This window comes from Podarcis raffonei, chromosome 6, assembly GCF_027172205.1.
Source record: "Podarcis raffonei isolate rPodRaf1 chromosome 6, rPodRaf1.pri, whole genome shotgun sequence".
Lineage (NCBI taxonomy): Eukaryota > Metazoa > Chordata > Lepidosauria > Squamata > Lacertidae > Podarcis > Podarcis raffonei.
The window spans coordinates 83302813-83318351 of record NC_070607.1 but is presented as its reverse complement, the minus strand read 5'-3'; the positions used below and the strand labels follow the sequence as shown (position 1 = coordinate 83318351).

The following is a 15539-nucleotide window of genomic DNA, read 5'->3' as shown; positions in this document are numbered from 1 at the left end:
TGGGGCCTGCCTGGTATTTTTACATGAGTAGAATTTGTGCTTTTATTTAAAACACATCTCTGGGCTATTTGTGGGGGATAGGAATTCATTCATTCTTTTTTTCAAAATATAGTCCGGCCTCCCACAAGATCTGAGGGACAGTGAAAAAGTTTGCTGACCCCTGGAAACGCTGTGGGTCAAAGGTGGCTCTCCATGTTTCCCTTGGGACTCAGCAATACCCCGTGTGTGTGTGTGTGTGTGTGTGTGTGTTTGTGTGTGTGTGTGTGTGTGTGTGTGTGTGTGTAACCCTTAACTTTTTATATCCTGCTTCCTTTTTACCCTTTCCATCTTTATCTTATGGACATGGAACTCAGTGTGATTTACATGCAAAATGTTCAAACTGGTTATTCTCAAAAGTCCTGACGCTTTCCTCCTAGGGATAATAGGGACAGAGGTTCCGAAAAAGATGGTTAAACTATTTACGTAAGCAATAACAGCAGCCAGAATCCTGTATGTGCAGAAATGGAAAGAATGAGAAGTACTAACCAAGGAGGAATGGCTTCAAAAGTTAATGGACTATGTGGAAATGGAGAAATTAACAGCAAAAATAAGAGATAAAAGAGATGAACTGTTCATGGAACTGTTGATGGAAAATGACATTTTCCATTTCGGACTATTTGAAGAGCTGCTACAGTCAAATGAAAATGTGGACAGGGTTTGAATTATGAGCAGCAGGATGAAAGCAATGATAAGTGAAATACAGTGGTACCTCAGGTTAAGAACTTAATTTGTTCTGGAGGTCCGTTCTTAACCTGAAACTGTTCTTAACCTGAGGTACCACTTTAGCTAATGGGGCCTCCTGCTGCCGCCGCGCCACCACCGCACAATTTCTGTTCTCATCCTGAAGCAAAGTTCTTAACCCAAGGTACTATTTCTGGGTTAGAGCAGTCTGTAACCTGAAACGTCTGTAACCTGAAGCGTCTGTAACCCGAGGTACCACTGTAGAGGATAATTGTATTAGTTAAAAGTATGTTATATAAAGCAATAGTTATAAGGTGGGAATAAAAACATCACAGAGATAAGGGTGGGAAGTCAAAATATTAGACAAAAATATATATTGAAATTTAAGTAAATTTGTAAAGCTTGTGGAAATCAATAAGAAAAAATCTTTTTTAAAAAAGGAACTTGGTGTGATTTACCTTTGCACAAACATCTCCTTAAGTTGCATTCAGAGTACGAGTGCATGATATCTGACTGTGCAGACTTTCATTTTACTCATACGGAGTTAACAGGCATCATCAACTCCAGAAAAGGACGCATGTAACTGAACAGGTTTGGGTGGCCCTGGAAGCCAGGAAGCAAAAATACTTGAGCAGGGACTCCACCCTCTCCATATGTGGCTAACCCAGTGTTTGCGCTATTTCGTACGGAAGATTGCCCAAGGCACAGCAAGGCACCTGTTGGCCTCTGGGAAGGACTTTTGTAAAGTGCAGCACCTCTTCCTGAACAGCTCCGAGAGAACTACGCAGCAGTGCCAGGGTCTTGACGGAAAAGCATCCAGGGTAAGCTGTCGTTTTCTTTTTGTTGCTATGGTCTTCTCAGAGCTTTCAGGCTTGGAGCATTTCCCCCTCCTCCTCTCTCCCCTGCCCCAAGGCATTTAGAAAGCTGAAGGATGGCCCTTCCTATGGGATTTTGCCAGTTTCTCGAGCTGCAAAACAGTGTTGTTTTGTTTGCCTGTCAACATGGCTGTGTGTGTGTGTGTGTGTGCTGTTCCTTCTTGCTTCTGCCTTAGAGCAGAATCATTCCTCCTCCCCTTGTTGAAATCAGATCTCTGATAGGGGATAAGGCCAGCTCAACTGCACAAGCAATCTCAGATTTCGCAAGGGTCGCAGAAGGAAGGTGGATAAAACTCAAGAGGTGTGCTTAAGGGTCCCTTGCAAAGTCGCAGAGGATCCAAAGTGGCAATGCTTTAGCTTACGGCAGCCTACTTCATTCTCACAACAACCCTGTGAGGCAGATTAGGAGGGCGATGGGCTCAGGGGTCACTCTGTGAACTGAGATTCAAGCCTAGGACTCCCCAAGTCAGTTCCAACACTCTAGCTGCCGCATCACACTGCTTCTCAGTGGGATATTGATGCGATCCCAGCTCAGGCATGGAAGATCACTTTGCCCAGTTACCATTTCCAGGCTAATCTACCTCACAGGGTTGTTGTAAGGAAAAAATGGACTATGCTTCTTGCTTGGAGCCCCTTGGTGGAAGGTTGGGGTAAATGAAAATACAACCGGAGAGCTGTATACAGTTTGAAGTGACTTACATAGAACCATAGCTGTATCTTCCTTCTCATTTTGGTATAGTCTCTGCATCTAAACATACAATAGTAAGTTTTAATGTGATGATGCAGCCAGGAATCCAATACATTGGAGTATTTCTGTCCATTATCAGCCGAGTTTTGGACATGACTACCAAAGGTGATGGTGGTATTACATTATCACTCTTTGTTATTGTTGTTTTAATTATATTTACTACACACCCTTAACCAGAAGGTCCCAGGTTAGGTCACAGCAAAATAAAATAAAAAGCATTGAAGACTGTTAAAAAAAATAGTCATGGCAGCAGTTGTTCCTCTAGTTGTTTACTTACACTGTGTGTAGCTTAGCTGGTGTAAGGTGTCATCTTTTTTAAAAAAGCATTTTCTTAATCATTTTCACAACACTCTTCTAAGGTTGATTACTATCATTCCCATTTTATAAAAGGTAACTGAGGCTGAGATAGAGAGACACATTTCAAACGGAGTGAGTCCAGATTGCGAGATGTTCCACACTTTATCATGAGACAGGGTTAGGAACCTCACACACACCTTTTCACACTTTTGGAGTTTGCACAACTTGAGCATTATGCTGTCGGCAAGAGAATGCAGCTTGCATACTTCACCCTTTGCACAATACTCAGAAGTGTTGACAGAGCTTGCACAAATGGTTTTGCACATCTCCTCTTGCCAGTGTATTGTAATGCACAAATTAACCCTGAATCGGATTTGACTTGATTTCTTTCATTGAAAAGGACTGGAGGGCTTCGTGGGAAAGGTGGGCTCTGTGGAGGAATGTAGTGCATTCTCATGAATTATATAAATACATTGGTTAAGTATGCCATGTTTGGAACCAACTCACATGTTACACCTGGCTGCAAATTTCCTTTTTCTTCTCTCCTCCAGCTCATATTAGCAGCCACGGGTGGCACCAGCAGCCAGAATCCTTGGGCAGCTGCCAGGGCTCCCAGGGCATTGTGGGAAATTAAAATGACAAATCACATTACCTAGGTAGATCAGGCCTGACCCTATGACCAGCACTGGGTAACAATCTGATGTCTCACAAAGTTATGGCGCAACACTGCATCAGATGCATTATGCATTAAATTGGCACCTCACTCCCTACATCCAAGTGCTGCCTCTGCGAGGTAAGCCAGACATTGGGCCCCAATGATGCACGGTGAACTCTGCTAGAGGGCATTTCAGCAATTGCCTGGCACTGACCCTGCTTGCAACCTCTATGAATTTGCAATGTTGTGAATAGGCCAGGAAATTCCAGAGCATTGCAGCAGCAATGTTCGTGACACATGGCACTTCCAGATTAACTTCTTACTGAGCATTCACCCTGATTTGTGTAGAATAAATGTTGTCCACACTTTACAGTGTGTTTCCCCATCATTTTTCATATATCAAAAAAAGTCTGATTGGGGGGAGGCAGGTCTGTTGCACGAGATCACCAAATCTTTGTGCAACCTGAATTTGCCGGGAATGATTGAATCCCATCTGAAAATAGCAACAGTTTGGAAGTGCCCACAGTATTCTGACTTGCACATTACACTGGCCACCCAAGTAAACCCTGCATACAAGCAGGCAGGAAACAGAGATAAGAAGGGGCAATGAACATTATCACATTAACATGCCCTGATCCTTGCTTTTTCTGAAGAAAAGGAGGCTTGATTAGAGATGTGGCAGGTGAAGAGGGGTTGCTTAACCCTTTCCACTGCCAGTCATTTTCCTGCTCCAAATCACCCTCCCCTGATCCACTTCCCCCCTTTCAAAGTTCCCAGGACCTGTTTGCCTGTGGAGTCCAATGTGTGAGTTTCCCCTGTTAGAAGAATTCAGCACAGGGAATGAACAATCTGGAGGCTTGCCTTCAAGGCCAAGCAGAAATCGCAGAGGCTTCAAATAGGACGTGAGCTCAGCTGGGTGCCTGTTTGAATTGTTCAAGGGTGGTTCTTGTTTACTCCGAGTGACTAATCCCAGTCCCTTCCCTTAGCGGTCGGCTCTGAAGCAGGGAAAGAGAGTAGAGACAGAGTAGAGACAGATAGAAAACTTTGCCCTCCAGATTTGTGGTGGACACCACTTGGCACACATTTTCTGGGACCAGCAAGACAATTGCAGAAATGCCAAACAAGCGTTTCTACAGGTTGCCAACCCTTATTTCCCCTCGGGTGTGTACACAGGCAGTAGCATCCGTCTACTGAGTGCCACTGCTGGCTGTGCAGCCGGATATTTGTTTAGCAATAAGTCACGTGTCTGACATATTTCACATGTTCCACATTTTTCCCCACATGTGTTTTTGTCATAGGCAGATTGGCACCTAAGGCTCATGATCCAAACTTCATATTCCTGAATTTGGTGACAAAACTTCCTGCCTTTTACATTCTATTAGATATTGTATACATCATGCAGGGTTGTCCATTGCTAAGCAAACTTAGGGCAGCTGACTAACTCTAGTTTGCTTTGTAATGTTATGTACTTAAGCCTAGATTTTTGTTTTTTGTTTTTTTATGATTGAATTTATTCTGCGTTTGCCCAATTGTTGATTTTTGTCATTCTTGAATTTACTGACATGTTCTGCATTTTGTATATTTGTATTTCCAATGCTATGTATTTTTATGATTTGAATGATTGCTGTAAGTCCCTTTGGGCACCGTTCACTGTGGAAAAGTGTCATATAAATAAACTTGTCCAATCAATTAATCAAAGTGGATGATACTTGATGGTGGCAGACTCACACTTTTGCATGTAGGTCTGCCCCAATCATGTGCAAAGGCAGTGCAAATTAAAATACAAAAGTGAACAGTTTGGTGTGGGGTATTAAATTTTCCTGCCTGACTTTCAGGTACTTTTTGAATTATTGTGGAAATCCCTTCCAAGTGAGATCTGCTTAAGGGACCACACAATCTCTCTCTTGTTCGCTTCATTTTTAGTGAGTAGTTTGACTTGATTTATTGAGTGCTATCTTTCTTCCTTTGCATTTTCATAATGCTGTAACAGCTAGGCTCCAACAAGTCCCAGGTTCAGTCTGTGGAATTTCTGGATCGGGCTAGGAAGGATTCAGTCAGTGTAGGCAGTACTGAGTTAGACATAAGGCAGCTTTCTATGCCATTGGTAAAATACATGCCGTACGTTAGGAGTGAGAGACCTCAGCCCTCCTGTCCTCTGTCCAGCTATTGGGGCTTTCCAGGCCACATGCCCATACCAGCCCTGCTCTCAAAATCCTCAAGGGGTTTTGCCTGGCTCTAGTCCTGCTTGCCGGCTTCTCATAGGCATCTTGTTGCTCCCTGTGAGAACAGGATGCCGGACAAGATCAGCATTTGGCCTCATTCACCAGGACTCACCTTATTCCTTAAGTTGTGAGCATAATTTGCATGATGGAGGGCAGGGGTGTCATGCCTTGTCTCTACCACATGAGCAACAGATCTGGGTTTGAACAGGAAAGGGTTAATGGTGTCAGAAGTACTGCTGGAGACTTCCTTAATGGGACATTTATTGTTAGGGGAACTGCAGATTAAAGGCTAGGGATTTTCATGTGATGTTGATTCCATGGGACTAAATTGTTGAACAATTGCTTATTGATAAAGCATCTGTAGTTTTTCAAATGGGAAGAGCAACACCTTCTCCACCCCAGCTAAGGATGTTGTGATCTAGGTGTTTGTGTGTGAAAAGAGCAAGACTACATTTTGAAATAGGTGCTGAGACAGAGCTGAGTTTGGGCTCTGCATCTTGAGGTGCAGCCTGCCTCTCTCAAGAGGTCCTATGTGGGTGCAGTGGATTGCACAGGGGTAGAATAGATGCCCCTTTGGGTCCCTTCCAGGCCTACAATTCTATGAACCTATGGTTCTATGACTTTCACTGTCTGGTGGAGTATTTGTAAGTTAAGCTGTGCTTCCACCTGTGCTCTGCCCGTACATTTGTTAATACATGTAAATACTGCCTAGTGCCACTAAGCCTCCAGTAACCACCTCCCAAAGGTAATTTAAAACTGGGCAAACTGATGCATCTGAAACTTCTCAACGACTCAGAGAAGTGGTGGTGTATGTGAGAATACGAACTACGGTTTAGTGTCTCTCACATCCCCATGTTGTTGTTGTTGTTGTTTAGTCGTTTAGTCATGTCCGACTCTTCATGAGCCCATGGACCAGAGCACGCCAGGCACTCCTGTCTTGCACTGCCTCCCACAGTTTGGTCAAACTCATGCTGGTAGCTTCGAGAACACTGTCCAACCATCTCGTCCTCTGTCGTCCCCTTCTCCTTGTGCCCTCCATCTTTCCCAACATCAGGGTCTTTTCCAGGGAGTCTTCTCTTCTCATGAGGGTGGCCAAAGTATTGGAGCCTCAGCTTCAGGATCACCAAATGTGATCCACCTGGAGCAGGAACTGGCAAGCCACTCCAGTATCCCTGCCAAGAAAACTCACATCCTCATAGGGTCCTGCGAATACATCCCTGCTCTGAAGTGTAGCTAAAGGCTGCTCAGTCAACCCCATGTTTCCTAAATTCTGTATTTTCTCAAACACAGCGTCCACTATGGGAAACACAATGTCCATGCAAAGGGAACCTGAAGACGACGAACCTGTTCACATAACAGCATATTCAGAGGTAAAAATCTGTAGATTTCTTTGTTCTGCTTCGTCTGGTCAAATTGTATTGAAAATGCACAAGCAGCAAACTTTTTCAGCAGGGGGCTGGTCCACTGTCCCTCAGACCTTGTGGGGGGCTGGACTATATTTTGAAAAAAAAATATGAACGAATTCCTATGCCCCACTACTCATGTAAAAACACCAGGCAGGCCCCACAAATAACCCAGAGATGCATTTTAAATAAAAAAGCACATTCTACTCATGTAAAAACACACCGATTCTCGTCCGTGGGCCAGATTGAGAAGGCAATTGGGCCGAATCTGGCCCCCGAGGCCTTGGTTTGCCTACCCATGGCACAAGCTGTGTCTCTGGCAGCCCCCAGCTACACTTGCTGGGCTGAAAGAAATGCAGTCTGTATTTAGAGACTGGGAGGAGATGGAGACCCAACTATGCAGCATCTAAATTTTGCTTTTGTATTTTGTACTGTGTCAGGAAATTGTAGGGTTATGTGCATGCTTGGATGGATGCCTCTACAGTGGTGCCTCGCAAGACGAAATTAATTCGTTCTGCGAGTTTTTTCGCCTTGCGAATTTTTCGTCTTGCGAAGCACGGATTCCCATAGGAATGCATTGAAAATCAATTAATGCGTTCCTATGGTCAAAAAAAGTCCAAACAAAGCCAAATTTGGTACAAAAAGAGTTTATTAAGTGCTCTTTAAAGTCACACATACTGTAAAGAGCATTTCAAAAATTGAAGGAACAATAATTTAAGTTTCTAAACATGACAGAAAAGCATCTAAAAATCACCAAAGTGTACAGTACTCTACATACATTTTCTAAGACTCTGGGGGACAACTCGAAGAAGGTTCCTCTTCCACTCTTTGCTTCTTGCTGAAGAACCTGTCCATGGTCTGCTGCTTCATCCGCCTTTTCAGCACCTCCCTGAAAGACGACATGACCCTCGTATCAAAAGTGTTCGCAAGGTCACGTGTCAGGTCCTTGTCAGGGTGGTGCCGCTGTGCAAAAGCCTGCACATCTTTCCACTTCTGGCAAATGTCCCTCAGTTCTTTGAAGGACAGCCGTTCCTCAGTTGCTTCCTCCTCTTCCAGCGAGGCCTGCTCCTGCGCAGCCTCTGCCTGCAGTTCGACCAGCTCCTGTGTGGTCAGCTCGTGGTCGTGCTCCTCTACCAGCTCGCTGACGTCCTCCTCTGTGACCTCCAGGCCCATGGTCCTCCCCAAGGAAACAATGTCCTGCACCACTGTTGACTCTGGTGCATCAGAGTCACTTGGTGCCACACAGTCCGGCCACAGGCTGCGCCAAGCACAATTCAAATTTCTCTGGTTGATCCCGTCCCAGGCCGTGGTGATCATCTTCAAGCAGGTGATGATGTCGAAGTGGTCCTTCCAGAATTCCCGCAGGGTGATGTTGGTGCAATCAGTCACCTCGAAGCTCCTTGGTGTAGAGTTTTTTGAAATTGGCGATGAGCTGCTGATCCATTGGCTGGAGCAGTGGCGTGGTGTTAGGTGGCAGGAACATGATGTTGATGAAGCTGAACTCCTCCAACAAGTCCTCTTCAAGGCCTTTAGGATGAGCAGGAGCATTGTCCATCAGAAGCAAAGCCTTCAGCGGCAGGTCGTTGTCCAGCAGGTACTGTTTGACAGCAGGGCCAAAAGCAAGATTGACCCAGTCCACAAACAGCACACGTGTGACCCAAGCCTTACTGTTGGATTGCCACATGACACTCAGCTGCTCCTTGTCGACCTTGTGTTTCTTGAAGGCCCGTGGGTTCTCCGAGTGGTACACCAGCAGGGGCTTGAACTTCAGGTCGCCGCTTGCGTTGGCACAGAAGAGCAGGGTCAGACGGTCCTTCATGGGCTTGTGGCCAGGCAACTTGGCCTCCTCCTGAGTGACGAAAGTCCTTTTGGGCATCCTCTTCCAAAACAGCTTCCAGATTCTTGCAAACCCCCTCTCAACTATTCCCCCAGCCACCCACCACACAGAAATCCAAACCCAGAAATCTTTTTTTTTAACAACAGCAGAGTGCCCCAATGGTCACAAAAAATCATAAAAATGCAGAAAAAAAACACAAGCTTCCAGATTCTTGCAAACCCCTCCCCAACACCAAGTCCTTGAATTCCAAACACCCCAACCCAAAATCCAAACCCCCCAAAAAAAGTTTTACAAGTTTAACTTACCAAATGGCTGCAAAATAAGTTTTGGAAAAGCTTCAAAAATCACCAAAGTCTTCAAAAACCTCAAAAAAGGCTACCACACCGTGTGCTATGAGTTGCTCCTCGAAGTCAAGTCGCAACTGCACCTCTTCAAGCAATGCACCCTGGGTATTAATGGTTTTAAGAAAATGGAAACAAACTTGCAAGACATTTTCGTCTTGCGAAGCAAGCCCATAGGGAAATTCGTCTTGCGAAGCAACTCAAAAAACGAAAAACTCTTTCGTCTTGCGAGTTTTTCGTCTTACGAGGCATTCGTCTTGCGAGGTACCACTGTACCTATAAAAACGGCCCATGTAAGGAAAAAGCTCCAGGATGGTGGTAGGGATGGGATACATCAAGCAAGGACTGTGAAGGGCAGCAGTGAACAGGGTGGATCTCTAGCTAAACGATGATTAGGTAAGCAAATAGAACACCAACCAGGGATAGACAAAGCTTTGTGGCTCAGAAGGATCAAGTCCCATGCTATTTGTTTGTCGAAATACCCAAATACAAATGGGAGTGATCCAAGCACAAAAGTAAATTTAAGAATTCCATAGCTGAGTCTCCTCCACCCACACATCTCCTCCCAGGATGCAAACACACTAAACATTTAAAGCACATTTGAAGCACATTCTTTCCCTCAAAGCACTCTGGGCATTGTACAGTGGTAACTCGGTTCTCAAATATAATCCGTTCCGGAAGTCCATTTGACCCCCGAAACGTTCGAAAACCAAGGTGCTGCTTCTGATTGGCTGCAGGAGCTTCCTGCAGTCAAGCAGAAGCTGTGTCTGATGTTTGGCTTCCAAAAAACGTTTGAAAACCGGAACACTTCCGGGTTTTCAGTGTTCGGGAGCTGATTTGTTTGTCAACTAAGCTGTTCGAGAACCAAGGTTCCACTGTAATTTGTTAAGGGTTGCCAGGAATTGTAACTCATTGAAGGGTGAACACCAGTACCCAGAATTCTTTAATGCTTGCACATCCTCTTCCTTCCTCTACTCGCATTTTCTCATTCTTTCCCTGACTTCTAGTTTAATGGCAAGCCATGGTTTGTTGTTACACACCTGAGCCTGGAAAACTGGTTTGAGCAAAACATAGTTTGCCCAGTTCTGATGTAAAGGGCATGATGGGAACAGGGAGAGGAAAGAGGGAATGCATAAGCCCAAGGTAATAATGAACCACTCTCTTCTGAACCGAGTTAGGGTTTATTACTGCAGTGTTCAAAATTGTGCAAGGGTTTGTGACCAAGCAGTTTCAACGACTAACCTTCAGTCTGATGCTCTAGGTTTCATCTGAACCTCCTGAAAACCTTAAGAATGGACCTGTCACAATCGCGACTATACAGACTGTTCCTTCTGCAAATGGTGATGCAGGTATGTTCAGAGCAGGAAAGGCTGTCATGCCCATTTCTGGATGGACCCTCCAACTCCAGCTGATTTAAACAAGCCCCCTGTACAAAGAGAAATCCACACCCACACATTTATGCAAATGTTCACTTCCTGGGTATAAAAACATGCAAGATTTTAGGGGGCAGTTGTTATGTAATCTGATATAAGAATGTGCGTTTGTGATGCATTTAGTGGGTCAACCTCTGCTAATCTAGGTGTTCAAACTCTTCGCTAGCTGCAATGGATAGAGTGTTCAGGACAGCTCTACGTGATTGCTACATATAATCCAGCCCTTGTTCTTGGACACATATGGGGACAATGGGTGTTTCTTAGTTATTTCGCTTAGATCATTGTCTAGAAACAAAATACTTTTTATTCTGTGTCATTCATCAGTTTGCCTCTTCCTATACTGATTGCAGTTCAGACCAATAAAAGATGCGATCTCTTTGGCATTTCTCTCTGGCATTCCTTTTCCCAGGAGACGTATATAAATCATACAAATTAAGCAGACATTAATCATATTGGTATACAGTCCATACTATATGCTATAGTATATTATAGGCAAAGGCTGGGAGCCAGAAACAATGACAATCCAGAAAGCTTTTATAAAACATGCATGAGATAAAACCATGTAAGACAAAACCACATCATTTATCACACCCCCGAGGAAACACCTGCCTGCTTAGTACGAGCTGTGTGGCTTCTGCATGGCTAGTTTGCTGCATTTATGAAAGTGTGTGTTTAGGATCAAGGTATGGGAATCTATTTGCAAAACAGAGAGCTGCATTTGTGTCATGCAGTGAATATTAATGCAGCTGGCCCTTAATGTGATCAAGTGATTCCACTTGGGGTCTGTAATGACTCACTTCCCAAAATGAGTGCAACTTTAAAATCTAAAATCATCAGGAAATGTGATAGGGGAAGAGAGAGGGACATGTTGCAAAACATAAAGTTGGACATGATTTGAGGGAAAGTTGATCATTGCCAGTAGACTGGAAAGGAGGGGTCTGGCCTAGCTGGTTTTGTTTTCCTTTGAAACTGTAATAGAAAAGCAAGGCAAAGTTTGAATTCTTCCAAACTCCTAGCCTATAAAGGGTTTGGATGCTTTTTGCTGTGGGCTTTAGGGCAATCTTCCAGTGTAATGACTGGGATGGGGACTGCAGAGCTTCCTGGGTGTGTCTGTGAACAGGTTACGGGATTACTACTGGATCTCATGAGCAGACAAATTTGTGTGGACTAATTTCTGCATAACATTCCCACAAACAGACCTCCAGGGGATTGTTTCAAAATGGCTGTCCATAATCTGATGGCACCAACCTACAAATGAACCCTATTCTCCATAGCCCTGCTTATATTTGATTTATTTATTGGTCACTTGACTCTTCTCTGTGTACAGTACATAGGTGGAGGTTCAGGCGCAGCACAAAAAGCAGATATGTCAATATCATATATAAGTTGTGGGTGTTAACTCAGAGTGATTAATGGTATTTGACTTCTTTCTCTGACTCATTCAGAAGTTGGCTTGTCTGCCAGACCATGCTCTCTGCAAAAGAGGACTGACATTTGCCCTTGCTTATGTCTGCCTGTCTTGTGTGTATGCACACTCAAGGACAATAGGAGTGTTCCCCAACTTGTAACACAGAGGTCACCAACATGGTGCCCTTGAAGTCTTCCCCTGATGTGTCTGAAACCTCTAAGCCCCTATACCCTGGTCATGAAGTGGTGGTGGAGAGTGTTCTTGTGTTTGAGTCTTGCTCATGGGTTTTCTGTGGACAACTGGGTGGCCACTTTGTAAACAGGATGATGCTGGACTAGATGGGCTATTGAACTGATCCTGCAGGGCTCTCCTTATGTTCTGATGACAATTCCTATACTCTCCCCACTCCCTTGGAGGGATATGAAGTGTTGAAGAAGGAAATCAGAAGAGTGCTGTTCTTTCTGGAGCCAGTGTGGTGTAGTGGTTAAGAGCAATAGACTCATAATCTGGGGAACCGGGTTCGCATCTCTGCTCCTCCACATGCAGCTGCTGGGTGACCTTGGGCTAGTCACACTTCTTTGAAGTCTCTCAGCCCCACTCACCTCACAGAGTGTTTGTTGTGGGGGAGGAAGGGAAAGGAGAATGTTAGCCACTTTGAGACTCCCTAGGGTAGTGATAAAGCGGGATATCAAATCCAAACTCTTCTTCTTCTTTCTCACTTCCCATTTTACTTTATGTACTTTTCAAAGCTCAGATTAATTTTACTGAATCCTACTGAGTGCACAGCACTCACTCAAAAATCCAAATGTGCCCATGGGCCCAAAACGTTTGGTGACCCCAGTTGTGTAGCACAACAAGCAGAAACAGCCCAACACCTGGGGGTTGATAAGCCTCCTGTTTTTGTTTTCTGCTGGGACTATAAAACAGGAAAAGCAAAAAACAAAACAGGAGGGGATGTCAAGCAATTGTCAGAATACAGACAACAGGTGTGCAGGCTTGGTGGCATTTAACTTGTTTTGTGTTACAACCTGAACAAGTGCAGCTGTTCACATAAAGCTTCTCTGAAGATGGTAACGTTTGTTTTAATGGAGATCTTGATTAAAAAGATAAGCACGTACTTCCCTCTGCCCCATGTCTGTATTAAATCAGAAGCGTTTCTTTCATTAGGCAGCATGTTTTTGCAGCTGTTTGCTGTCTGTCTTATGGTGCCACATCCAGCACACATCATTCTGATGCATCAAATTTTAGCTGAACCCCAAGACACTTGGCTTATGTGGATAGTTGCTTCCAAGTTGTTGGGTTCCACACGGCATTCAAAACTGTGCATCTCTCAAGGCCTTCCTGTTATTTAATATCATAGCACAGGAAGTATTTTTACACACCCGCCCTATATGCTAAAAGTAAAACCATTCTCTATTGTTTCACACAAACACAAGGAGATGTCAGCAATATAGCAGTCACACTTTATCCATGTTCACAAACGAAAGTGGAAAAAAAGTTCTGCACTCCCTTTCTCAAAGGCAGTGGTGTGATATTTGGAGTTGCAGCTTTGCTTCAAGGTGCATGAAGCCATTTATATGCCTCTTAACGTATAGTCGTGGCTGAAGGTACAACTGTGTATTCAAAGCCCTAATTTGAGACGTTGGCCTAAATGCCATGGATTAATAACCCTTCCTTGCCAGGGCAAATAAGTGAAGCCCTTTCTCTCAAAAAACAAGCCTGGTCTTTCTGAAAAACTGGCACTTGTTTACTGCACTGGCATGCATAATTTAAGAAAAACATAAATCATTGCAAGATAATCTGAAATGTGCTAGATCTTGAATTTCAAAAAATGTTGCATTACTCTGTTAAGCTACTTACAAACTAAAAACAGGTGCTGGTTAAGAGTCAAACAACAAGAACCCTGCTGAGAAAAAACAAAAAAAATTTTTCCTTCCAGTAGCACCTTAAAGACCAACTAAGTTAGTTCTTGGTATGAGCTTTCGTGTGCATGCACACTTCTTCAGATACACGAAAGCTCATACCAAGAACTAACTTAGTTGGTCTTTAAGGTGCTACTGGAAGGAAAAAAAAATTTTGTTTTGACTATGGCAGACCAACACGGCTACCTTTCTGTGCCTGCTGAGAAAGTTAAAGTGTAGCATGTGTCTATAAATAGATATTGATAGCTTCTATACTGAGGTCTTTAGGAACCTCAAAGTGTTTTCCATGAGGCTCCCAGGAAGCCTCCTCTGCAGGGTAGGGCAGGGGCATCAGATGGGTGAGTTGGTGGGTAAGAAAGACGATGTCTCACTCTTACTCCCACTCCCCACACCATGCAAAAGGAAATTATACGGAGCAAACATAACCAGTCCCAGCTCACAATTACTCCATACACATTTATACCATTTTGAGATCAAGACCAATAAGCGGCCAAGCTCCAGTGAAGCTTTCTAGATCCTCCTCATGAGCAAGAGAATGAAGTATTCACAAATAAAGTGCCCCATCATAAAGTGATAAAGAACAATGTATCCCAGTGATGCCAAAGGAGACTATAGTGAAACAAAGACATCATGCAGCACCATCAAACTTACAATTTCTGATTCTTTCTCTGTATCTTTCATCTTGTTGATACTTTCCCAGACTTCATAGCACCCTGGCTTGTGTGTATTTAGCAGCATATTTAGTAAATGGGTGGCAGTAAGTTTACCAATCTGCTGAAATAACAAAAGCAACCCAGATAGTCAATGTGTCCAAGCTATTCCTGTGTTCTGGTGGAGCTCCAGTGCTTGATAAGTTGCCCTCTTCATCTGTGGACCCAGTGGAGGCTACCTGCTTTGTTATATGGCCTGATTCTGCAGCTAAAATACCCAGCTTGTCATTATTATTTATTAAATTTGTATACCACCCTTCATCCATGGTTCTCAGGGCAGTTCACATTATTATAATAGAAGCTGGGTCATATGAATAGGCTGAAAGCTATGTCTACACCAGGGGTGGCTAACATGGGAGCTTCCAGATGTTGTTAACTCCCATCATTTATCATACTGGCTGGGGCTGATGTGAGTTGGGTGCCTCTTAGAGGTGGAACTGTATGTGTTCAGTGAAGATGCATTTCTAGCTAGATTCTGCTACACAGATGTGAATGGGAAGGAAAGCCAATATCTGTGATTCTTGTGGGGCAGTTAATTAGCTGGGTTTATTAGCCGAACCTGGATTGTTTGTTTGTTTGTTTGTTTGTTTGTTTGTTTTATAAAATATTTATTGAAGTTTTACAAAAAGCAGAAAATTACCGAATAAAAAAAAGACAAGAGAAAAAACAAGAGAAAAGAAAAAAAAAGAAGAAAAATACAAAAAATACACAAATACATAGAAAAAAGATACAAAATACAGAAAAAGTAAATGGAAAAAATTAAAAACAAGTCAATTTTTTCATATCTTGAATTTCATTTGCTTGTTTCCCTGACCTCCTCACACCTCCCTTTTTTGTATCCCCGTTCACATAGTTAGTTCAGCAAGTCCTTACCCTTTTTCATTTATCTTAACTCTATATCTCAACATATTATAACTATATATTTTCATCCATTATCAATCCATTTTTACATTTTCTTATTAACCTTG

General features: G+C 43.5%; 1 protein-coding gene across 4 annotated transcripts in view; it reads left to right on the top strand.

Annotated features, from left to right (window-relative positions):
- Nucleotides 1-1427: 1427 nt before the first annotated feature.
- Nucleotides 1428-15539, top strand: part of BCAS1 (brain enriched myelin associated protein 1) — a 52949-nt gene continuing 38837 nt past the window's right edge. For 2 of the 4 annotated variants that reach the window (XM_053394289.1, XM_053394287.1), the window contains exons 1-3: nucleotides 1428-1541; nucleotides 6808-6887; nucleotides 10360-10447. In XM_053394289.1, coding sequence (XP_053250264.1) covers nucleotides 6816-6887; nucleotides 10360-10447 — 160 coding nt within the window. In that variant the 5' untranslated portion in view covers nucleotides 1428-1541; nucleotides 6808-6815. The remainder of the gene's footprint in view (nucleotides 1542-6807; nucleotides 6888-10359; nucleotides 10448-15539) is intronic. The other 2 variants (XM_053394288.1, XM_053394290.1) reach the window with 2 other exon arrangements.